The sequence below is a fragment of the Macadamia integrifolia genome, chromosome 9, assembly GCF_013358625.1.
Source record: "Macadamia integrifolia cultivar HAES 741 chromosome 9, SCU_Mint_v3, whole genome shotgun sequence".
NCBI lineage: Eukaryota > Viridiplantae > Streptophyta > Magnoliopsida > Proteales > Proteaceae > Macadamia > Macadamia integrifolia.
The window spans coordinates 1,838,776-1,865,143 of NC_056565.1; the positions used below are offsets into that span (position 1 = coordinate 1,838,776).

Sequence of the window (26,368 nt, forward strand, 5' to 3'; positions counted from 1 at the left end):
TTATTTTTCCTATTTTCTAACATTATTTAGTAAGTTATATATACCTTGTATCATAAAAAATCAAGATTAAGCAACATCAAGTCATTAAAAATCAACATTTAGTCATATTAAATCATAAAAAATTAACATTAAGTCATATTAAGTTATAAAAAATCAAAATTTAGAGAAATGCTCTGGTTCTATAATAAGTTTAACTGGTCAAATGATATTATTTTTACATGAGACTTTTTGTATCGGTTATAATATAAAACCAGCTTTCCAACAAGTCTAAGATTACTTAAATCTAAGTTGTAATGACAAAATTATGCTCCGGTCAAACTTATTTTTAAGTGTGCGAATGCTGTTAAAATCGCCTGAATGAAAATAATTTTATGGATATCAAAACAAAAAATTATTTTACCGGACTTTTGGTTTTTAGCAATGTTTTAACATGATAGAATTTATAAAATTTTCATAATTGACAAAAACTCCAGCATTTAAAAGTTGAAAATCGCCCCTATAACCAAAATCCAGTTTTTCTTCTTGGACTGGGGGGTTGACCTTTTATCCTTTTGGAATTTGATTTTTAAACTATTTTTATTGGATTCAAATAGGGGGTATTTGCTTATTTATGAATAATATCTTAAGTAAATGAAATAACAACTATGGATTCAAATAGGCGGTATGCAGTGCAATAAGGCGACTGTGTCGCCTAGGCGACGCCTTGACAACTATGGTTGCATCATATTTGGTTGTGCTTGCTTGCACGTCCCACCCCTCACTGGGCTTCGCAGAAGCTCACCCCATTTGTTGTAGTTTATTTTTTTAGATGTTAATTTAGGCATTCCCTCCGATGCCATTGTGGAGACTCCAACACTGCTTGGAGATGTGTTGTGGGCAGAGGAGCTGGAAGAGCATGAGCAAGACTATGTTTGTGATGACTGTGTCTACAAGGTACATTGAGGATGATAAATGTCATTCTTACCTTTTTATTCTTTTGTGTAGATATCTGATGTAATACTGGGGATAGTTCATATAATTACGTCTTGACAGAAATTCACATTCTTTTTGTATAAATACAATACATATCACTAGAAGTTCACCAATTGTATTATCGTACTGTTTATTAAATACTTGTGGACTTTAGTTCATTTCATATATTTGTGACATTAAAGTACAACATGGGGGTCCCTGGTTGGATTATTGGATATGAGAACATGTTCAGGTCATAAGCCTTCAGGTAGGTGAAGGTGGGGTGTGACAAGTTATCTCTGTATATCAAATTTATCTAAATTTACGTCTGATACCCAATTGTCCTATATATATCTGAATAGGAAATGAGTCCATATCAAATTTGGATATTTGACCATCCATTTACATCCCTATTGGGTATTTCTTTAACCTTAGTTCCATCAAATTTTTTACAATATAGGCTAGCTACCACTGAGTACTCAACTTAACAAAGCCTGATCCCAACTAAATGGGAAAAGCAAATTTTCAGGAATAATGCTAAGGTTTGGCTTTGGTTTTTATTTAGCTGGTTGAAGGCCTGGCACACCAAACCTCCTTTTTACCTAGGAATCAGAACAGTGATAACACTGGTGTAATTCTACCTACCTATAAATACTTCCCACTTTATTTACAATAGCTAAGCCCAAGCCATATGATTCATCTCTGAACCCTGCCTGATAATGAGGCATCAACTTGCTGACTTCATATGTTGAAATCTTCCAAAATTTTAGTAAATTTCCCCTTCTCATGTCTCTCCTTAAACTCCCAAATTGTCCGAAGGACTAATACATAGGGAGGAAAGTCTTACCTTACTCTTCCATTAGCAAGGCTACTAGCCCATCCCGAGATCCTGACTGTTTAAGCCCAGAAAATATTAGATGTATTTTCCTAGCTCACAATATTTTGACTCATGGACTATAAAGTGCTTTTAACTTCAGAGTTTAACAAAATTAACCACCTATGCTGGATGAGTTCATGCTTTAGAGAAGAGTGAAGCAATGATCCAAATTCAAGATTTTCCTAGGTTGGGAACCGTAAGGATGTCCATCAACTTTTGGAGCCACTGTTGATTCATGCTACTGGGTGTGTGGTTGACTGACTTTCTGAACTGAACCAAGAAATAGGTTCTGAACCTAGTAGCAAACCATTAAGCACCATTAACTCAATCAGGTTTTGTGATGCAGCATCATGGAGGGCGATATTTTTCCTATCAATATAAGATCTTCTGTAACACCCCGGCTCCATTAAAATTGCACAATATTATCCTTTTTGGCCCATGGGCCTCAAGGCTTTAAAACGCGTTGTGCCATGTTAAGGAGGCTAGAGGTTATTAACTAGTTCAAGAATCTCTCCCTAGGCGATGTGGGACTAAAGTTTGCACACCTTCACCGATCTTCCAAACCCCCTGGTACTAGCCGTATTCTTGGTGGGGACACCTCACCGATCTCCCAGGTGGGTCTAGTACTTGTCGTATTCTTGGGTCGTTACACTTCCCCCCTTCAGACACAACGTCCCAGCTATGGCCCCACACGTTGTCGGGGTCCGCACTAATACCATTTGTAATATCCCGAACCCATTAAAATTGCACAATATTGTCCTTTTTGGCCCATGGGCCTCAAGGCTTTAAAACGCATTGTGCCATGTTAAGGAGGCTAGAGGTTATTAAGTAGTTCAAAAATCTCTCCCTAGGCGATGTGGGACTAAAGTTTACACCCTCACCAATCTCCCAAACCCCCTAGTACTAGCCGTATTCTTGGTGGGGACACCTCTCCGATCTCCCAAGTAGGTTTGGTACTTGCCGTATTCTTGGGTCATTACATCTTCTCCCTTGATAACTAATCTGCCCATATACCTGAAATTGTTAACCTGAACTAGAACAAAAGGGAATTACTTTCCTTCAGGAAAACAAACAAGGGTCCACGCACCACCCAATTTATCCCCAACTGGGCAATGATATCAACTCTGGTGAAAAATCCACAAAAAGATTGTGAAGCTGCATGCATCTTCAAATATCCCAGGGCATTACATTCAATAGGATTTCAGTGTTCTAGAGCAGGGACTAGGAGGAGCCAAAAAAGTAATAGCTTTCAAAATATTTGTATATATTCATTTGGCTATCTTTTCAAAGTGGTAATAGTGTCAAATGATGCAGCAGAACCGGTTACAAGTTTTACAAGTTATAAACTAATCTACAATCAACATTAGACAAAACAAGTGTCATATCAAGCGGGAAAATAAAAAAGCATTGAGAAAAGGGTATAAAGGGAATATAATTAATAGGGGGAAGATGAAGCAGATCCTTACGCGTTTAAAGCATCAGTAACTGTAATACGTTCTGATGGAATCCAAGCATCTTTCCAGCCATGAGGTATCCTTTTCATTGCAGCCCTGATCCCACCCAAGGGATTAATGTTTGCCACCTGAAATGACAGAACTTATCAATACATCTAGGAAAATTACGCACAATTGATGATCAAAAGATTTAGGTTCTAAAGTCATAACATGAGAAAGTTGGATCAAGTAATAAAATGAAATGCTTACAGGCCAATCAGAACCAAATGCTAAGAGTGCATTGCTAGTCAAGAGCGACTGAAATAAATATGATTCTCTTTGGGCCCTCTCAACTCCCAGTTTCTTTTCCGCAACATCAGCATCGTCCAACATGTGCTCCGGCTGTTGAGAAAATTGAGTTACATCAAGAGAAAAGATATATCCTCCATCTAGATGAAAGAAACAAATAGAAATATTGTAACAAAACCAAACACATCTCAGTGGAAAGTGATGAAACATAGTAACAACACCTGAGAAACATATAATTTCAAGTTTATGCACCCAAAAATTTAATCATCATGATAGAAAATCATATCCGCATACAAGACAATTAACAAGATAATGGCAGATGAATTTCCCAAAAGTTTGAAGGGGGAAGGGTGTGGAATTTTATTAAACCCAAAGATGCTTCTCAGAAGTATCAATTCACAGGAAGTTGTTCGAGGTCCAGCATTTGTTGCTGGTTGATGTTTAAAACAATTCCAGAAGAAGATGATCTATCAAAATTAAAATCAGAAGAACTGAGAATTCTGACCAAGTTACAAGCTCAAAAAACAGTAATAACAGTTTCTAATTCTTTTTTGGGGCAAGAATTAAGTGCAGCAGTTACCAATTAAAATTGGTTATGGTGGGGAGCAGCCCCAGTAACCATCTGAACCAAAACTCCCATACAGTGAAAATTCAAAACAATAAGAAGTAAGAATGCATAGTAGGCAGTACAAAAAAATAAAAAAATAAAAAGAACACAATGAACCTGCACTGAAGCAATGATATTCTGTTTACCAAAGCGTGCTGCTCCACCTGGTGCCAAATGCTGCGCATGTTCGATCTGTGAAGTGTTTGTTCCAATGATAATGAATTAGGTTTCGTAGTAATCATTGATAGAATTATTCCCCATAAAATTAAGAAAAATGTTAACTTCAGGCTTTCTGGAAATCCTGAAATTCAGATGGTAGGACTAAATCTGTTTCTTCATTTTTTCGAAATTCCCTTTATGAAGAAAAGAATCAAGAATTAAAAGCTCCAAGAGGATGTTGCACAGTTTCCAAACATGAAATCAGCCAGGAGAGGAGAAAAAAGTGAATTGATCTCACTGTCACTAATTTTGGGATTTTCAAACAGCAATCAATTTCAGACTTCAGCAAATAAATTACCCTAAATCTTCGGTCCTTCACTCCATTTGAAGATGCCACAGAATCATACAAATCTAGGATCAAGTCATTTGCTCTATCTCCTATAGCATGAATGGCGACCTGAAAGAAATCAAAAGCAATACTCTTTGTTCTGATAGAGGATTCATAATTTTTTCAATCAAAAAACCAGAATGACATTAAAAGAAGAGAACACCTGCAGCCCTGATCTATCTGCTGCCATTGTCATGTTGGATAGAATATCTTGTTCTGTTACTTGCAGGCCATAATTAAGGGGTTCATCCATGTATGGCTACAAAAATAAAAAATATTCACTAACTGAGGTACTCATATATTTAAAAGGTTAAGGCTACATATCCACTTGATGACAATTAAGATTGATACTCATAATAAGAAAAAAATAAGGTGGTGAAAGTCCAGAAGTGATATGGTTTAGGCCCAAAGGCCAAGTGATACTTCGGGTTTAATAATCTTTTGACCCAAGAAAGGTCTACAAGTGGATAACGGAGGCTTATGGTGTAATTTTGACACCTAACAGCATCAAGAACAATTTTTTAAAAAAACTACCACTAAATATACAAGATAGCCAACAATGCTCAACATGGATTTTCAACCTGATCTGTATACATTCGTAACTTTCTTAATGTGTGAATCAGATTCTATCATCCACTGAAATATCATTACTTGATACATGGCCTAAGCTATGCATCTCTTTCCTCACTTGTCCCAGACTCACTTTTAAGTCTTCCCCTATCACTTTAGCTCCTTTGATTTGAATCAAATCACTCATCAGTATGGAGCATCTAAAGCCCTCCGTTGAACATGACCATGCCAACTCAAACAACTTTCTCGTAGCTTATCATGTATCAGAGCCACTCCTAAATCAGCTCTACTTTGATCAGTCCTTGCTCTATCCTTCCTAGTTTTGCCACACGTCCATCTCAACATCCTCATCTCAGCTAAACTTAGTTTATCTACATAATGCATCTTAAATCCCCCCACATTACGCACCAATTCACCATACATCGTAGCCAGTTATATAGCTGTCCTATAAAATTTTCCTTTTAATTTTAAAGGAATACGTTGATCACACAACACTCCAGACACACCTCTCCCTTTCATCTATATATTTTAATTTTTTTTGAAACATCAGCCTCTATATCACCTTCCTTATTTATAATTGTATATAGATAAAATATACAACCTTAATTCTCTCATGAAAAGAAATGGAATTAAAATACCAGTTTGAGACCAACTTTTCAAGAACTGGCTGATCAAATCCAGATCCGTGATGAATGAGAGAGATCCAGTATGTAATATACAGTTGATTGTCCAATCTATGGTAATACCAGATGTTACTCAAAGTAGATCAGACATCCAATTGTGATGTGAATGTGATGACTGATCCCTGATGATATCTCAATCACTTGATCCTTGGGAGACCTATTTAGCTACCAGTCCATCGAGGGCAAACTAAATTAATGAGCCAGTGTGGCAGTATATGAGATTCTTCAGTAATCATCAATGAGTTCATTTTGCAGAACATCTAATGCCTCAAGAAAAGCTTGAGCCTTTTCATCAATTGGATCCAAAGATTGGCCACTGCAACAGCTGACTCAGTAACTGAATAAACAAGCTAATGTGGCAGTATATGAGATTCTCTAGTAATTACCAATGACTTCATTTTGCAGAATATCTACTGTCTAAAGCCAAGCTTGGGACTTTTATTCAATTTTACACATTCCTACAGTAGTTCCCCCACTCCCCGTATTCTGTAACCTGATAAATTTTATTTTATGATAGTGCTACACACCTCTATCCTCTCTTAATAAATCCCACTTTTATCATCCAAGAGAAGGAAAAAAAGATAATAAATGATCTGAGGAGACACAAGTCACACAAGGGATGGAATGATGAATTGTTGAGAGGGTATTTGATCCAAAGCCCCATGGAAGGCTTATATTGTGAGTTTGTGACATAGTTATTAAGGCATCGCCAAGGCGCTGGTAAGGCGACGCCCATGCACTGAGGCAGTATTGGGAGCATAAGGCAGTACTACGCATTACTGGTTGCACTTAAGGCGACCGCCTTAAGGGATGACGCGCTATAAGGCGTCTAAGGAGACACCTTATAGTGCTCTATGGACAAGGAGGACGCCTTAAGTGCATTTTTTTATTAACTTTTTCTTTTTTTTAACCACTGATTCCAAATGGGTTTTACATGTCTATGAAAAAAGTTTACACAAGAGAAGCATGGGATCAAGGGTATATAAAAAATAAAAAAAAACCTCAAAAAAAAAAAAAAAAAAACAAATCGCAAGAAGGGTTTTGGTCCTTTTGAGGGAACTAGGCGCCGACTGCACCTTCCTCCTTCGGATCCTGCTTCAGCGGCGGTGACACTCCTCCGGCGAGCCTTCCTCAAACCAAGGCAGCTCCAATAAGGTACGTTTTTTGCATTTTTTTTCATCTTCTTTCTTCTTCTTCCTCTTCTGGTTTTTCGTTTTCATCTTCTTTCTTCTTCTTTCTCTTCTGGTTTTTCTTCTTCTATCTCTTCTGCTTTTCATTTTTTATCTTCTTTCTTCTATCTGAGACCCATCGAACCTCCGATGAAGCTGGTATTGGTCTCTAAAACTTCTCTTGCAAGTCCTACTTGTGCCTGCTGCCTAGGACGGAATGGAATACAGAATACAGATTACAGACTACAAAATAAGTATAGTTTAGGACTTGAGTACATTTCTATGTACTTTGGCAAGGGTGGTCGATCTCCCTATCCTGCCATCAGGTTCAACCCAGTTTTAGAGGACAGAACCACGCCATGAGAGCCCCAATCGATCAAGGACTTGGCCTGTTCTGATGGCCTTTTCTTTATATTTATAATTTTGTTTCATAATTATATATTTAAAATGTTTTTGGATGAATAATATATTTTATATTATATGCTATGAATTATAATGATGATTGATGAAGAAGAACTTAGTTTATTCACTTTATTATTATTATTACTTTGTTTTGAATATCTTGTATTGGAATGAAATATGAATCTTTAATCTCTATTTAGTATATGAGTAATATTATATAATTTGCAATAAGTCATTTAAGACAAATAGAATGATTACATTAAAAAAAAAAAAAAAACACTAGAACGCTTTACTCGATAAGGCGATGCCTTATACCCATCTTATCACCAAAGCGCTCCAAAAGACCCTCAGACGCCTCGGTTGCCTTACCGCCTTAATAACTATGGTTTGTGACCTTGAGCTTGATTCTACATCTAGATTAATATATATCTTGCCAATGCTTCAGAATATAAATGCTGAAATCCAGGGGAGGGGGGAGTAAGAAGAGATGGGAAGCAGAAAAAAGGGAAGCCAGGAAAAGAACGAGATCAATAAATACAACCATGTTGTTAAAGTGTCTAGATTCAATGTACCAACGCATGTGACTCATCCTTTGCTAGCTGTATCCTAATCTCCTATTATAAATAAAGGTGGCCTCTGTCTTGTTAGATAAGCCGAATCATTCTCCCTTTCTTTGGTTTCAATTTGATATCAAAGCCAAAAACCCTAAATCATTTTTTTCTACTGCAACCAATAAACTTCCCACCACCATCCCGCCGCCGCCCTTAAGGCTTCGGCCTCCTAGTCAAGCATGTTTGACTGAACCATGCACCATGCCTAAAAATACCTACCATACTACCACCGCCCTGTGCCACTATTGTGCCTCCATCGCTCGCCGCTGCCTTTCGCCGCCCATGCGGCCATGGTTTAAAGTATCGGTGCGTATCGGTATCGTCCAGCACCGATACGATACATGTATTTTAAAAAATTCTTATGTCGAAGCATATCGTATGATACAATATGATATGCACTGCCGACACTCCATACATACAATTGAGCTCTGAATAATTGAATTACATGTGTATCGCAAGGATTAAAGTATCGGTATCGGTCGCCTTATCGGTCAGCCAAAATTAAAATACGTATCGGAATGTATCGTATCGTATTTGAGATACGTTAAAGATACGCACACAAATGGATAGGGAACACTTTTTTTATACATTTTTGCATAAAAAATAGTTTAAAAAAAGTTATATATAACATGTATTATGCATAAACATTAAATTGAGAGTCTCCCACTAAGAATCCAAGATTTGCAGTTGTTCCATAAATGTAAAATCCTTGTTTCCAACCTTGATTTCCTGTCTAGTTAGAGAGAAAAAATAGCTAACAGCAACTTTGGAACAAAAACCCCTCAAAAAATCATGTTTTTCTGAAAAATGACCCATCTTGGCCATTATATGACCGTGGCACACTGGATCGTACCATATCGGTATGTACTGATACCTACCAAAACATACATTTCACCTCAATTTTTAATTTCCTATAGAGTATCGGTACGTATCGGTGTGTAATGGTGCGTATCGTAGCGTATCGATGTGGGTCGGTGGTGTATCGATATGTATCGTAGAATACATATCGATACAAAAAGATTTACAAAATTCCATGTATTGTATCGGTAAGTGCCGATACGGTATAATACATACCGATACGGTATAATACATACCGATACTTTGAACCATGGTGTATGGTTCATATCGAACTGATACTCACTGATACATACCGATACGTATCTACGAAACCCATTATAGAGCTTGTTCTTCTCGCTGGCAATACTTAAGTTTCAAAAATTTGAAGCACAACTGCACTTTTACCCAAAAAGTTTTACAATCTTGATTTACCATTCTTTCATATCCTCCTTATCATGAATTATAACATTCTTATGTTGATCATCTCCTCCAGTTTACATTTGCAAAGTCCTTGCAGCCAGATAAGTGTCTTCTGTATGATTTCTTCATTCCATTTAATTCTTTACTTCTGTAAGAATTATCACAACTAGTGTCATCATTTCCATTTAATACTATTTTTCATTGCGATAAGCCAAGTGTGTTGATCCTTCCACAAAATTGAACGTTGTATCTCATTTTATGATTGCTCAAGTTATTGCCATCCGTTTTGTAGTTTTCGAGGTTTTTTTTTTTTTTTTTTTTTTTNTGTGCTCCCTATGAGTCTGTATAGGTTTCCTGCTAGCCGTCCCTTCATGACAACCATTACACCCTTAATAACTTTGAGAACTCCACCTTCTGCTATGTACTTGCAGCCATTTGAGTCAAGTGCCCCCAAAGATATTAAGTTTTTCCTTAATTCTGGTACATGTCTCACATCTGCTAAAGTTCTTACTATCCCATCAAACATCTTGATTTTGATAGTGCCTATCCCAATGGTCTTGCATACGGCATCATTCCCCATTAGGACAGACCCACCATTATATGGTTGATATGTATCAAACCAATCCTTATGCGGACACATGTGATATGAACATCCAGAATCTAAAATCCAAGAATCAGAAGGTTGATTCTTACCTGATGATATAGAGAGTACATCTCCATCATCTCCATCTGAACTGTCAGCCACGCTAACTTCCTCAGATGCCTTATCTACACCTTTATTCTTTAAGTCCGCCTTCCTCTTCAAGCACTCTCTCTTCATATGACCTTCCTTCTTGCAATAGTAACCAGAAACCTTTGTCTTTGCCCCTTTTGATTTCGATCGACTCTTCCCAGATCCCTTCTGATTTGATCTCCCTCTTTCCTGCTCCTTGTCACCTCCGAAAAAACCTTCTCCTTGAGATTTCGTACTACTGGCCTTCTTCCTTGTATCATTGGACATGAGGGCAGCTGCGACTTCATCCATCTCAAGGGTTTCCTTCCCGTACAAGAGAGTCGTTACTAGATGATCATATGATTTTGGGAGCGACGACAGCAATAGTAACGCCTTGTCTTCATCCTCGATCTTAACCTCCAGGTTTGCAAGTTTACTTACGATCTGATTGAACATGTTAAGATGCTCTAATAGATCCGTACCTTCCTCCATCTGTAGAGAGTACAATTGCTTCTTCACGAACAACTTGTTCGTTAAGGACTTCGTCATGTAGATGCTTTCAAGTTTCGCCCATAACTGCGGTGCAGAATCGATACCCACAACATATTGTAGGGCATCATCAGAAAGATTTAATCGAATAGCACTTACCGCCTTTTCCTCCATCTCTTCCCAATCTTCGTCAGTAATTTTTTCAAGTTTCTTCGACTTCCCCAACAACGTTTTCGCCAAACCTTGCTGTATCAGAAGATCCTTCATCCTTTGACGCCAGAGGGTGAAATTGTTCTTTCCATTAAACCTCTCGATGTCATACTTGACATTCGATCCCTTCCCTGCCATCGTGATAGTAAACCCTAGAAAACGGAAACCTAGAGCTCTGATACCAATTTGTAGAAACGCAACCCTAAAATGATGCAGAAAATAATGGAAAAAAAGCAAACAATGCACACGGATTTTACGAGGTTCGGCAAGGTTGCCTACGTCCCCGGTGAGATGAGATCCTGCTTCACTATCAATAGAGAATAGGGTTACAGCGCTCGTCCTCACACCTCTCAGTATTGCTTGCATTACAGAGAAATAAACCCTCGCTACAAATATATAGCGAGAAAAAACCCTAATCCGGATTAAACTACAATTGCCACCCTAATCCGGATTAAACTACAATTGCCCTCATATAAAAAATTCGAGCGGGGGGCAGCGCCCCCCTACACCCCCTGCATGCAGGGGGCCTCCTGCCCCCCTTACAACCCCCACGGCCTGCTAACCGGCTAGCGGGACCGCCGTCCTGGCTGTCTAGGTGCTGCACCAGTACTCCCTGGATTAAACTGCGACGGAATACAAGACATCATACACCAACAATCAGTATGTACCGATACCTACCAAAACATACATTTCACCTCAATTTTTAATTTCCTATAGAGTATCAGTACGTATCAGTGTGTAATGGTGCGTATCGTAGCGTATCGATGTGGATCGGTGGTGTATCGATATGTATCGTAGAATACATATCGATACAAAAATATTTACAAAATTCCATGTATTGTATCGGTAAGTGCCAATACGGTATAATACATACCGATACTTTAAACCATGGAGTATGGTTCATATCGAAATGATACTCACTGATACATACCGATACGTATCTACAAAACCCATTATAGAGCTTGTTCTTCTCGCTGGCAATACTTAAGTTTCCAAAATTTGAAGCACAACTGCACTTTTACCCAAAAAGTTTTACAATCTTGATTTACCATTCTTTCATATCCTCCTTATCATGAATTATGACATTCTTATGTTGATCATCTCCTCCAGTTTACATTTGCAAAGTCCTTGCAGCCAGATAAGTGTCTTCTGTACGATTTCTTCATTCCATTTAATTCTTTACTTTTGTAAGAATTATCACAACTAGTGTCATCATTTCCATTTAATACTATTTTTCATTGCAATAAGCCAAGTGTGTTGATCCTTCCACAAAATTGAACGTTGTATCTCATTTTATGATTACTCAAGTTATTGCCATCCGTTTTGTAGTTTTCAAGGAGGTTTTTTTTTTAAGAAGCTGGATGGCAAGATCAAACAATAAAGTTTTACTTCTTTTTTTGCTATGTTTGATTGGATTTAGGTAAAACAAATTAAAACATTGCATCAGACATGAATTATTGCATCAAATTGTTCATAAATTTTAAAATCTTAGAAAGTCAACAATACACCATTACTACATGTAAGAAATTTCACCATTTTGAACAATTTCAATTGAATACACTTGTCTCTCAGTATGGTGTTCTCTATTTTAGTGTTTATACATGATACGTGTTTATATAGCTTTTTTTTACTGTTTTTTATGCAAAATTTATAAAAATGTGTTTCATGTCCATTTATGCGCGTATCTCCGATACAATACAATATCCTCTGATACGTGTCTTAAATTTAGCCAACCGATACAACGATCGATACCCATACTTTAATCCTTGAATGTGGCTCACCACCTACCGCCGCTGTCCTGTGCTCTGCATTGCGCCATTGCATCGTGCCGCCACCTTGGGCCTCTACCATGCGCCCTACACTACATTGCTGCCCAGCAGTGCCGCCGCCTTGCACCATTTCCTTGCGCTGCTGCCTTGCACCACTGCCCTTCGCCACTCCCTAGCGCCTCATCTTAGCGCCGCTGCCCTTCGTCTCTGCCCAGTACCATTGCAGCAGCCTTGAGCTCCATCTCTATTGACTCATTGCTATCCTCGTTGACCTCTTCTTCGATCCTATGGTTGAGGGTGACAAGATCACTTTTGTAGTTGACTCTGGGAGTGGTGAGGTGCCTCGTGCTGGGACTTCTATCCATCACCAATCTCTCCAACCAGGTCCAACGAAGTTGAATGGGTGCAATTACCTAAATTTAAGATAGATATCGGAGGGTATCGTATCATATTAGAGATACGCTAAGATATGCTAAAGATTAAGGATTAAAGTATTAGTATCAGTCGCCGTATCGGTTAGCTAAATTTAAGATAGGTATCGGAGGGTATCATATCATATCAGAGATACTTTAAACCATGTGTTACCGTTGCCTATCTCATTAACAGGGTTCCCTCCAGTGTCCTGGACTTTAAAACCCCTGATAGTCATCTCCTAGACCCCTCCCTTGCCTCCCATCTTCCCCTTAGGATCTTAGTTGTGTGTTATGCTCACAACTACACTCCTGGGCATTCTAAACTTGATCCATGTGCCTTCCATTGCATTTTCCTCGGCTATGCCGCTACCCAGAATGGCTACAAGTGCTTTCACCCCCCGTCTCGATGACTCTTTGTTACCATGGATGTCTTCCATAAATCTAAGCCCCATTTTCAATAACCTCTTGAGGGGGAGTCTACTGTGTCTGAGCTTCCTTTAAGTTCATTTGTCATTGACACTACTCATCTTAAGGGGGAGCACTTTTGTCTTAAGGGGGAGCCACCTCTCAAGGAAAGTAGTAAAGCGGGCCTACTTACATTCTCGCAAGGAGAAACAGCCCACAAGTGATTGTTGTTGTTAGAAAAGGTGTTAGGACATGTACTAAGTATCCTATTTCTAACTTTGTTTCTTACTTATCCCTGTCTCCATCCTATTGTGCCTTTGTGTCCACTTTGTCCTCTAATCTATTCCACAGGGTTGGAAAGATGTTATGGCTGATCCTCAGTGGAAACGTGCTATGATGGAAGAAATGCAAGCTCTTGGGAAGAATGACACTTGGGAGCTTGTTCCTTCTCCAAAGGGCAAGAAACTTGTGGGGTGTAAATGGGTCTTTATTATGAAGACCAAGGCAGATGGCACGATTGAGAGGTACAAGGTCAGACTAGTTGCCAAAGGCTTTACCCAGACCTATGGCATTGACTACCAGGAGAAGTTTGCCCCAATGGCCCAGATGAATTGTTTGCTCTCTTATCCTGTGCTGCTAATCTTGAATGGATCTTCAACTGTTAGACATAAAAAATAGGGAAAATTACATGATTACCCACTTTTGGGTTTCTCTTGACAAAATTACCCATCAAACGTTTCAGTTAACAAAAATACCCAAAATTAGGTTTCCCTTTACAAAATTACCCACTTAAAGTTTAAGTTAACAAAAATACCTAAAATTGAGTTTGGGTTTACAAAACTACCCACTCAAAGTTTTAGTCATAAAAAAATACATGATTATATGTGGAAGATGAAGAATCACTATTTTGGGTAGTTTTGTAAACCCAAACCTGATTTTGGGTATTTTTGTTAACTAAAACTTTGGGTGGGTAGTTTTGCAAACTCAAACCTAATTTTGGATATTTTTGTTAACCAAAACTTTTTGTGGGTAATTTTGTAAAGGAAAACCCAAAAATGGGTAATCATGTAATTTTCCCTCAAAAATAAATGCCTTCTTAAATGGTGATCTGGAAGAAGAGGTCTATATGAACATCCCACCAAGCTTTGAGTCTCCTTCCACTTTTGGGAAAGTATGTCAGCTAAAAAAGTCTCTCTATGGTTTGAAGTAGTCTCCCCGGGCCTGTGTTGGTCTGTTTCTCAAGGCTATACTACAATTTGGCTATGAACAAAGTTAGGCCGATCACACATAATTCGTCAAGCATGATGGTGCTAAAATCACACTCTCATTGTTTATATGGATGATATAATAATCACAGGGAATGACAATGCTGAAATTTCCAAGATCAAGGCTCAACTTGCTAAAGAATTTGAGGTTAAGAAGAATCTGGGTCCTCATAAATATTTCCTTGGCATTGAAGTTGCCCGATCTGATACTGGCATTCTCATCTCACAAAAGAAAAATGTCTTGGACCTACTTAATGAGACAGGTATGCTTGGGTGTGAACCTGCCGACTCTCCTATTGAGGCTAATCATCATCTTGGCAGTGATGGTGGAGATCCGGCTAACTGAGAAAGATGTCAGCAACTTGTTGGCAAGCTGATTTATCTCTCTCACACCTATCCTGATATATTGCATATGCCGTAGGGATTGTGAGTCAATTCCTCTATGCTCCACTATCCACTCATCTTGAAGCAATGTACCGTATCCAGAGATACTTGAAATCTTCTCTAGGCAAGGGCCTTTTGTTCTCCAACAACAGTAATACCAGGCTCGAAGCCTTATTAAAGGCTAATTGGGCAAGGTCTATAGATGATCATTGCTCTACCTCTGGCTATTGCAATTTCCTGGGAGGTAACCTTGTTGCCTGGAGGAGCAAGAAGTAGTCTGTGGTATCAAGGTGAACTCATCTGGCTCAGGGCTCTACTTAGTGATCTTGGTCTTGTTACTGCTGGTCCTTTGCAGCTGTACTGTGACACCAAGGCCACCATCAGTATCGCTCATAACCTGGTTCAACACAATCGGATCAAGCATATTGAGATCGATTGGCATTTTATCAAGGAGAAGCCGGAACAAGGTTCCGTTTGTCACCTTAAGAGAATCAGCTAGCTGATGTATTCACCAAAGGTTTATCTTGTAAGGTTTTTCGTCCTCTACACTGCAAGTTGGGTATGTGTGATATATAAGCGCCAATTTGAGGGGGAGTGTTAAAGTGTCAAGATTCAATGTATCTAGGCATGTGACTCATCCTTTGCTAGCTGTAACCCTGATCTCCTGTTATAAATAAAGGTGGCCTCTGTCGCATCAGATGAGCTGAATCATTCTCCCTTGCTATGGTTTCAACTCATGTTTACATTTTGGTCTATAGAAAATGATAAAACATCTTTTGGAATTTAGTGCAGTTTTCCTTTAAGAAAGGGAAAATTCCACAGTTTAAAATGTTTCAAAGTGCCTAGGCAAGAAGAAAAAATGTCACGCTAACACTGTATTTTTTTTTTTTTTTTTTGGTTTTGGGGGGGGGGGGGGTGGGTGGGGGAACAGCATCTTCAGAAGACAACAATTAGAACTTCTAACCGACCATTACCACTGATACCAGAGAAAACTATAACTTTGGCAAAAGCTTCCGCTTTTATTCTAGATCCATGGAAATAATATATTTTCCTTTTTCATCTCACTGGATAAATAAAATATACGTGTTTCCCATTAACACTAGATAAAGAAATCATAGTAATAGCTGGTCAATAGAAAAACCCAAAAGTACTTACATCCATAAAAAAGAACCTAAAAGTTGCCCCAATAAGTTCACATAATAAAAAATATATATATATATATATATGTATCTCGGAAGGGAGTTTCCAGTCAGTCGCAAGAGATGAATGAAATGTGACCATCATGTGCACTTTGACTGTTACAATGTTACCTCATACATAAGAGCAGAATTGGAACCCAAGGACCCATCAGCAAAAGCCTTAACACCACCCAAGTAAACCCATTGGCTTAAGACCCGCCCTGTCTTCTGGAAAAGATTCTATAGAGAACAGAAAAAATAAATATATATTAGAAGAGACAAGCAAATGAAAAAAAAAAATTAAGTAGATGAGAAAAAACAATAGTTATTAAACAATTAGCAAGGCAATCTTGCCATATGAAAGAGAACTCTTTCAGTTAAACATCCTTTTAGCAACAAACCATTAACTACAAAATATGAGAGCGATGTCCCACAATATTTAACCAAAAAACACAAAGTGTCAAAAGGTTGTGATCATTTTAGCAATACAACTTTTCTCAATCAACAAAATCACCAATAGTCAGAAAGTAGTTTCAGAAATCAGAATACTAAACAACACCTTTTGTTTGACATTTTACAAATTCACCGAACTATTTCAACTTTAAGTTCAATCACTAGTAAGATTACAATGATGCTTTACAACAACAACTAAGCCTTTTTCCGAACTAAATGGGGTTGACTACATCATACATGGATCTATAGGAGGGTGAAATAAAAAAGAAAAAGACAAAAGGAAAAGGAAAAAAAAAAAAACGACGAGTTGAGAACCAGAGGTTTGAGAATGATTCGACTTGTCAGTAATGACAGAGGTATTTCTTATTTATAAGAAGATTACAACCAAATAAATAAGGAAAGTAGGGTAACACTGAATAAGCATCCCTATCAACAAGACTTACTATAGTAATTAGTAACTAACCAAGGTAATAGTAAACAAACTACAATCATCTCAACACTCCCCCTCAAGTTGGTGCAAATATATTGTACATGCCCAACTTGGAGACAAGAGGATGAAACGCCTTACAAAGAACAACCTTGATAAACACATCAGCTAACTGATTCTCAGTACTAACAAAGGGTATGCAGATCATCCCTTGTTCGAGCTTCTCTTTGATGAAGTGTCTCAGTCCCAATATGCTTGGTCCTATCCTACTGAATAGGGTTGTGAGCAATACTGATGGCTGCCTTGTTATCACAGTACAATCACATAAGCCTTCAATAGCAACTCTAAGATCATAGTATTACACAAGAGGCTTTTAAGCCAGATCAGTTCACAAATCCCTTAGGCCATCGCACGATACTTAGCTACAGCACTGAAACGAGACACCACAGATGTCCTGGGATCATTAAGGAAGTGGCTAACAATCCCTACAGTGTAGGAAATATCAGGCCTAGTGTGGAACAAATAGATCAATCGGCCAACGAATCTCTGATACTGTTCTTTATCGACTGATTCACCCACTGCTCAACAGATGATTAACCTCCATAGGGGCATCCATAGGCTTGCACCCAAGCATACCTGTCTCACTAAGGAGATCCAAAACGTACTTCCTCTGGGAAATGAAGATACTTTTGTTGGATCTAGCAACTTCAATCTCAAGGAAATACCGAAAAGGCCCTAGGTCCTTAGTAGCAAACTCTACACCTAGAAAAGTCGTACGATTGGGGATCTCTTCATCATTGTTTCCAGTAATCACTATATCATCAACATAGATGATCAAAGCAGTAACATGGTTACCTTTTGCTTTAATGAACAGGTTGTGATCCACTTGGCTCTGTATGAATCCAAAGCTTATCATAGCTTTCATAAACCGGCCAAACCATGCCCTAGGATTGTTTGAGGCCATACAGTGACTTCTTCAACTTGCAAACACGCCCAGCAATAGAGGAAAATGTGAAACTAGGAGAAACATCCAGATAGATTTCCTCTTCAAGGTCTCCATTAAGAAATGCATTCTTGACATCCAACTGTTGAAGATTGCAACCCAGATTGGCTACAACAGATAGCAATGCCCTAACAAAATTCATCTTTGATACCAAGGCAAAGGTCTCTTGCTAATCAATCCCATTGGTTTAGGTGAAACCTTTAGCCACTAAGCGTGCCTTGTACCTCTCAATTATCCCATCGGCCTTCTGCTTGACTGTGAACACCCATTTACACCCAACCAATTTCTTTCCTTTAAGAGGAAAGACAAGTTCCCAGGTACCATTTTTGTCTAATGCCAGCATTTCCTCAACCATTACAGCCTTCCACTTTGGATCATTTATAGCTTCTTCCAACCCTGTGGAATTGACACAAAAGACAACGAAAAAACAAAAAGCCCTATAGGAAGGAGATAAAGATGCATAAGAAACAAAATGGGAAATGAGATGCTGGGTACATGAACAAACTCCCTTTCTAACAGCAATATGAAGATCATCCACTTAGGAAGCAACAAGTACAATATCAAGTATAGGAGGCTCTGATGAAGCAACAGGATTAACATGTACAATATCAAGTATGAGAGAAATATTAACTGATACTGGCGGATCCGATGAAGGTGCTTCAGAAGGGTATGGTCGGTCACCAATGGTATTTTGTTCCTTGCACCTTCGAGTGTAAGTGATCACATCTCTTACACACTAATCTGGTGGCTCCCCCTAAACAGGAGACATACCCTAAATAAAAGACATATCAATAACTAAAGAAGGCACTTCCTCAAGACGCTGCCACTAAAGAGGTGACATGAAATACGCCTCAGACTCATAAAAAGTGACATCCATGGTTACATATAAGCGGTGAGTAGGAGGGTGATAACACTTATACCGCTTTTGGGAGGCCAAGTAACCAAAAAATACCCACCTCAGAGCACAAGGATCAAGTTTGGAGCGAGGAGAGGAATTATGGGCAAAGCAGACACATCCAAAGACCCGGGGAGGAGGACTGGAAGCAATGTTGGGATTAGGGAGAAAATAAATAGGAGGCTTAAAATTAAGCACACTAGGACACGGTTAATAAGGTGGGCAGCAATGAGAACAGCATCGCCCCAGAGTTATTTAGGAACACCAGTAGCATACATGAGAGCCTGAGAGATGTCAAGGAGATGACAGTTCTTGCACTCAGGAATCCCATTTTTTTCAGGTGTCTGAACACAAGAAGTCAAGGAGAGAATGGCATGAGAGTCAAGGTATTGCTGAAAAACACCATCTATATACTAAGTGCTATTATCACTATGAAGGACCCTTATAGTGGCGGCATTAAACTGGGTTCGAATCATGCCATGGAAAGAGTGAAAAGAAGAGAAGGCATCAAACTTACGATGCAAGAGATACACCCACCTCAGATGAGTACAATTATCAATAAAAGTAATACACCAATGAAAGACATTCCTATCATTTTTCCTAGAAGGACCCACATATCGGAATGAATAATCGAAAAGGGAAGATTACTTTTATTATCAGTAGGGAAGTAAAAGGTCCATGTATGTTTAGCAAACACACATACATCACACTTAAGTTATTCCAAACCACAATATTTAATTAATCAGGAAACATGCAACGTAAAATATGAAAAGAAGGGTGTCCTAAATGACAGTGCCACTGGTGGAGTTGAGAGAGAGATCTAAGCACAACTGATGGAGGATCCAAGTAGTAGAGCCCATCGCGGACCCGACCATACCCAATCGTTACATCTGTCACTAGATCATGAAAGAGGCAATGAGTAGAAAAAAGTGAACAAAACAATTCAATTCCCAGTTAAACGGTAAATGGAAAGCAAATTAGCACATAATTTAGGGAAATTTAAAACAGAAAAAAGAGAAATAGTGGGGGAACAGGAAACAAAACCCTTACCAGAGATAGGGGACAATGAACCATTAGCCACACGTACCTTATCCTGACCAGAAAAAATATTATAAGTATGGAAGAACTCAGAGCTACTTGTCATGTGATTGGTAGAGGAATAAACAAGGAAAATACCTGATTAAGCAAGGTTGGACACAGGAGAGGGGGTTGGAGGAGTGCCTACCTATGTCATTAGTTTCTTAAGGGCAGCCATCTAGAGAGAACGGTGCAGTAGTAGCGGCACTGTCAACAGTTTCGGATAGATGGGCCTGGGGCCTTGTTCTCCAGGTTTCCTAGTACGCCCACCTTTGGGACGACCATGGAGCTTCCAGCAAGTTTCTCTGGTATGGCGAGGGTGATCATAATAATCACACTAAACAGTCTCACGAGGAGGGCTAAGCCCCTTAGAGGATTCCTTAGCAGTTAGAGTAGCTAATAACGCAGACTAAACAAGACTTGTGGGGGGCATCATAATAGTGCGACGATGAGAAAGGTAATATGCTTGGACGAGAGTCAAAAAAATGTCACAGCCCAGAATCGGCAGTTTTGCACCTGGCTCTAATCATACTTTAGATTGAGACATGTCAAAAATTCATATACCCATTCCATTTCACGCTCCTTCTGAAAAGTACCAGCATCAGCAGGGCATAACATTGGGATCGGGCAATAGAAATCTAACTATTTCCACAGAGTGCATAAGGTGGAATAATTGGCAATAAGAGACCCCTTTCTAAGTGGTGGAACGAACATTACGACGGATCTAATAGAATTGAGCATAGTACCCCCCCCGAGAATAGGTTTGTCTGACTGCATCCCATAGGTCCTTAGTAGAATTGAATAAAGACGAAGCTAGGCTAATTGCAGGCTCAACAGAATTGAGCAGAAACAACATGACAAGGGGATCATTGGCTAACCAGGTCTTAACGGTAGCAGTATCCATGGGCAGGTTAGTCTCTCCAACGAGAAGACTAGAGAAGTTGTTCCCACGGATTGTAAGCAGGGAGGCACAAGACTATGTGAGGTAGTTCTGACCATTAAGCTTGATGGGTCCAGGGTGAAGAGAGGACTGATTGCTTGAACGGCAACCTTCTGGAACTCGAAGGAGATAATAGCACTCTTGGCATCATCACCCACCGTAATCATGGCTTAAAGGAGTACACGTAGAGAGAAGTGCACGATAACAACACAAGAGTTTGAGACACCTTGCGGCGAGGAGGCACTAGGAGATGGCGGTGCAGGGAGGCGCAGAGAGCGACGACAATGTTGGGGTACTAGACAGCAACGACACAGAGAGCGAATGGTGATGACAGCACTAAAGCGCTAGGTGGCAGCGATGCAAAGAGAAAAGAGGCAGTGGCGACAACGCTGAGGGTGCTAGGCAGCAACGGCGTAGACAGAAGAGGAGGTGCAGAGGCATGGCACAGAGGGTGGAAACGCAAGGAGGCACTGCGGCGGAAAGAGGCATGATGTGGAGGCACAGGTTTGTGTGAGGATTCGGGTTGTATAGAACTTTGTTTAGTCTACCATGCTAGACTAGGAGGCGAGGGCCCTCGTGGGAGGAGAAGAAAACAAAAAAAAAAAAAGGAAAAAAAGAATTTAGGGTTTTTGGCTCTGATACCAAGTTGAGAACCAGAGGTTTGAGAATGATTTGACTTGTCATGAATGACAAAGGTATTTCTTATTTATAAGAATATTACAACCAAATAAATAAGGAAAGTAGGGTAACGCTAAACAAGCGTCTCTATCTACAAGACTTACTATGGTAATTAGTAACCAACCAAGGTTAATAGTAAACTAACTAAGGTCATCTCAACAGAAAGCAACACCTCAATAACATCCCACCTAAAAGGGGTTAGCTACATGGATCTTATCCCTCAAACCGAATCTGGGTAACTCCCAAATCAGCTCTAACCTGGTCGTTCATTACTCTATCCCTCCTAATTTTTTCGCACATCTATCTTAACATCCTCATCTCTGCTACACTCAGCTTATCTATATTACGCTTCTTAATTGCCCAACATTCCTTCCCATACATCATAGCCAGTCTTACAGCTGTCCTATATAATTTTCCTTTAAGCTTTAGAGGGATACGTTTGTCACACAACACTCTAGATGCACCTCTCCTTTTTATCCATCCTACTTTAATTTTGTGATAAAGACCATCTTCTATATCACCTTTGTTGATGGTTGAACCCAGATCAAGGTTTTAAGTATCGGTACGTATCATACTGTAATGGCAATGGCCTTATCGATACAATATTACCAATACGGCAGATGGAAACTTTTAAATTCATTTTGTATCGATGTACCAATATACCAAATCGTACATTTCACCACGGTTTTTAATTTTTCATAAAGCATCATACGTATCATTATGTATTAGGGTCGATACATACCAATACGGTATGATACGTACCGATACGATACGCTACTGTCATATAATGGCCAACAAGGGCCATTTCTCAACAAAACACAATTTGAGAGAGGCTTTTGTTCCAAAGTTGCTCCTAGCCATTTTTCTCTCTAATTAAATTGGAAATCATGAATTTGGCTAACTATGGGAGTGCAGTGATGGGCAAAGAGATTGGAGGAGATAAGGGGAAGGCCAAGGTATTTGATAGGCACAGAGCCAAGGGAGAAGCCAGTTGACTCAAGGTGATGGGCTTTGCTAGAGTCAAAAACTCCGATAAGGAAAAGGTAGGATTTAAGCAGGTTGATGCGGAGGCTAGAGAGAGATTCAAAGTGACGGAGGGAGGACATAATGGATTGAATGGATGTCTCATCTGCTTTAGAGAAGATCATAAGATTGTCAGCGAAAGCAAGGTGGGAGAGATTGGAGCCTTTACATTTAGGGATGGGGGAGATGAGGAGATTGTCGGCTTGGGTTTGGATGGATCTCGAGAGGACCTCAAGGGCTAGATAAAAGAGGAGAGAGAGGGGACAACCCTAACGGATGCCAACAAAGAGAAATAACCAGTAGGGTAGCCATTGATGAGGACCAAGAACTTAGGAGAGGAGATATAGTAGTAGATCCAGTGAACAAAAGAGAGAGGAAAAGGATATGGCCAGAAGCACTTTGGTGATGAAGTCCCATCTGATGGTGTCAGAGGCTTTGTGGATGTCAATCTTGAGAAGAGCAAAAGGGGAGTGGGATTTCCTATCAAAGACCCTGACAATCTCATGGCAAAGGATTATGTTATCAGTGATGCTCCTATAGGCTATGAAAATCGATTGGTTGGCACTGACAAGAGAGTCGATGACAGTCTAGATATGGTTGGCCAAGATTTTAGCAATAAATTTGTAGAGAAAATCGCAACGAGAGATAGGTCTGAAATCCATCATGGAAGAAGCACCCTCAACCTTAGGGATGAGGTAGAAGAAAGTGTGGTTAATGGAGTTGATTTGGGAAGGGTTGAAGAAGAAGCTTTTGATAGCTTTGGCAAGGTCATCACCAAAGATATCTCTGCAAGAGGTGAAGAATCCTATGCTGAAGCCATCAGGGCCGGAGGCTTTGTTGGGCTTGTGGGAATGAATGGCGGAATGGATTTCCTGGTCGGAGGGGATGGATTGGAGGAAGGGGAAGAGGTGGGAGGGGATGAACTTGTTGAGGGGGGAGGAAGGGTGGGGGGAGGGGGTGAAAGATATCATAGAAGAAAGTCACGACTTTAGCCTTAATAATCTCAGAGGCAATAAGAGTGGAACCATCTCTAGCCTGAAGAATGATGGAATTAGAGTTGTATCTAGATTTGATGGATTTATGAAAGTAGGAAGAGCTAGAGTCTCCAAGCTTAATCCATTTAATGCGAGATTTCTATTTGAGAAAACTCTCTTCTTGAGCAAGTAGGGAAGCGAGCTCAAGGGAGGTCTCTTTCTCTTCCAAAGCCAAGGTGGGATTATGAAGATCGGATTGAAGGCGGGACTGAATTGAAGCGAGGTGATCCTTGCAAGCAAAAACTTGAGCATCAATGATTCCAAAGGTGGAGTGGTTCCAGATTTTGAGGTCAGCTTTGACATTTTAATGTAGACTAGGGTAGGGGTCTAACCAAGTCTTAATCTGCAGGAACTTTTAAACCAAAGAACAACCTTAACCAATCCCAACACACCAGCAAATCAGACCAACAGAATATAAACAATTCAGCAGACTATCGGTTTCAATATCTAATATCGATTAGGACAGAACAGAACCAATCAGATAAATATAAACCAGGGGCTGATAACAGTTCAAATAGGATCAAACAACTATTAAATAATGATGCAGAACCTAAAACCACAGTAGAAATTACCCCAGGCCAATCGATTTCAGTTCTGGTTCTGGCAGATCACTAAAAGACAAAATTCTGGTGATTTGTAATAACTCTTTAATGACTGGACAGAATCAGCCTAGAGTTTGGTCGATCCTTAGTTGGACAGAGGGGAACAATCGACCAGAACTTGGGGGCAAGCCAATGGCTGGAACTAATTCCACCAGAGGAAGCCGATTGCTATTTCGACAGGGATTTCTGGGCAAAACTTGAAATAATAAATACCTGGTCGATGGCAGCAATAGATCCATGATAAGTGAACTTGAAAATACTTGAAGAATAGTAGAACATCCACTCGGGCTTCTCGCCACAGAGTGTCAACTGGATCAGACACCAGTCCCTAGACCTTGATCATACACAAGGGAGCCTCAACAGAGACCAGCGGCAGCAGGAAGCTTTCTTTTTTCAATAATTCAAATCGTGGCCTCAAAGTGAGACCCCTTTCCTTTATTTATAATGATGGGGCATGATTACAATTTAGAGACTCCAAAATTTACTAAAAACTGAGTTAGTAAAACTACTAACGTGTAGTTACTAAAAACTGAAATTGTAAACTAATCAAATTAGAAACTAATTATAGACTGAAATTAGAAACTAATAATAAACTGAAATTAGAAACTAAGGTAGCAACTAATTTTAGAAACTAAGAAATCCCATCAATGCCCAAACCGTGGGCTAAAGGACCAGCCCTGGTCGACCCATTCAGCCACTAGGGTCGACCTTCTTCTTCCTCCTAAAATAGGTCTTCAAATCTGCATCACATTTTTTAGCTTGAGGGCGAAGGAGATGAGGGAAGAGGACGAATGGACCAGTTTCCTCCAGGCAAATGAGACTATGGGGAGGAAGCCCGAGTGGAGAGGCAAGCTCCTCTCCTATGCAGGTCACTTGGTCCTCATCACATCAATCCTTGAATCCTCCTACATCTACTGGTCGGGAGTGTTCCAGCTTCCCAAATCCACCATCAAATTTATAAAATCCCTCTTCTGCTCTTTCCTATGGAAAGGTTCTAATTCCCCCAAATTCCTCCACCCCCTCCGCTGGTCCTCTGTTTGCCTCCCCAAGTCAGAAGGCAGCCTTGGCTTAAGGAGAATCAAATATGCCAACTCCGCTGCCATCCTTAAGCTGGTCTGGAAGCTTGTTTCCAAAAAACCAAGCATGTGTTAGCTAGGTCTACTCCCTCCTTCATAGACTCCCTATGGACCACCACCTATTCCTCCTGGGTCTGGCGCAAGATTCTTCTTTCCAGGCCCCTTGCCATTTCAGCCATCCGCACTCGCATCGATAATGGGACCACCACCTCCTTTTGGATTGACAACCGACACTTGCTGGTGTCCTCTCCTCGATAATGGGGAACCGCCTTGTCTGTTCCTCCGGTATTCCCAGGACCTCTATGGTGTCCTTAATCATCTCCCTTACCTCTTAGTCCCCTCCTCCCAACTCTTCCTCTCTTGATCCCATTTGGCATTCTCTCTCCTCCCTTCATGCCCCATCCTCCAGAGCTGATCAAATCATCTGGACCCCATCCTCCTCGAGCTCCTTCTCCCCTTGCCTCAACCTGGAACCTCATCTGCTCTACTTCCCCCTACGTTCCCTAACACAAAACTATCTGGTTCAAAACCCACATGTTTCATTGTTTAGAGAGCCCTCTCCAACTTCCTCCCCCCAAGCCTTCTTCATCTCCTGCCACATCCGTTCCCCCCGGGCGTGCTGCCTTTGCTGGATTGGCTATGAAGACACCAACCACCTATTCTTCAATTGTCCTTTCTCCTCCCATATCTAGAAGCTAGTCCTTTCCAAATGCTAGTGTACCCACAGAATCCCCCTCTCCATGTCGAGAGAATGGCTTTGGATGGATATGACCTTTTCTAGTTCTTCCATTTGCGAAACCGTTGGAAAACTTACTTTTGGAGTAGTCATCAACCATATTTGGATGGAACACAACCTACGTAGATGGACTTCCAAATCCAAATCTTTTGACTTGATTTGGAAGGCCATCTACTTTGATGT

The 26,368-nt window shown here is 39.9% G+C and overlaps 1 protein-coding gene across 2 annotated transcripts in view; it reads right to left on the reverse strand.

Annotated features, from left to right (window-relative positions):
• The window catches only part of LOC122089362 (protein LONG AFTER FAR-RED 3), a 114,049-nt gene that overhangs the window by 79,895 nt on the left and 7,786 nt on the right, over positions 1 to 26,368 (reverse strand). The window contains exons 9-14 of one of the 2 annotated variants that reach the window (XM_042659021.1): positions 16,374 to 16,481; positions 4,888 to 4,983; positions 4,695 to 4,793; positions 4,295 to 4,369; positions 3,532 to 3,663; positions 3,295 to 3,410 (exon numbers count right to left, since the gene is read on the reverse strand). In XM_042659021.1, the coding sequence (XP_042514955.1) occupies positions 3,295 to 3,410; positions 3,532 to 3,663; positions 4,295 to 4,369; positions 4,695 to 4,793; positions 4,888 to 4,983; positions 16,374 to 16,481 (626 nt within the window). The remainder of the gene's footprint in view (positions 1 to 3,294; positions 3,411 to 3,531; positions 3,664 to 4,294; positions 4,370 to 4,694; positions 4,794 to 4,887; positions 4,984 to 16,373; positions 16,482 to 26,368) is intronic. The other variant, XM_042659022.1, reaches the window with a different exon arrangement.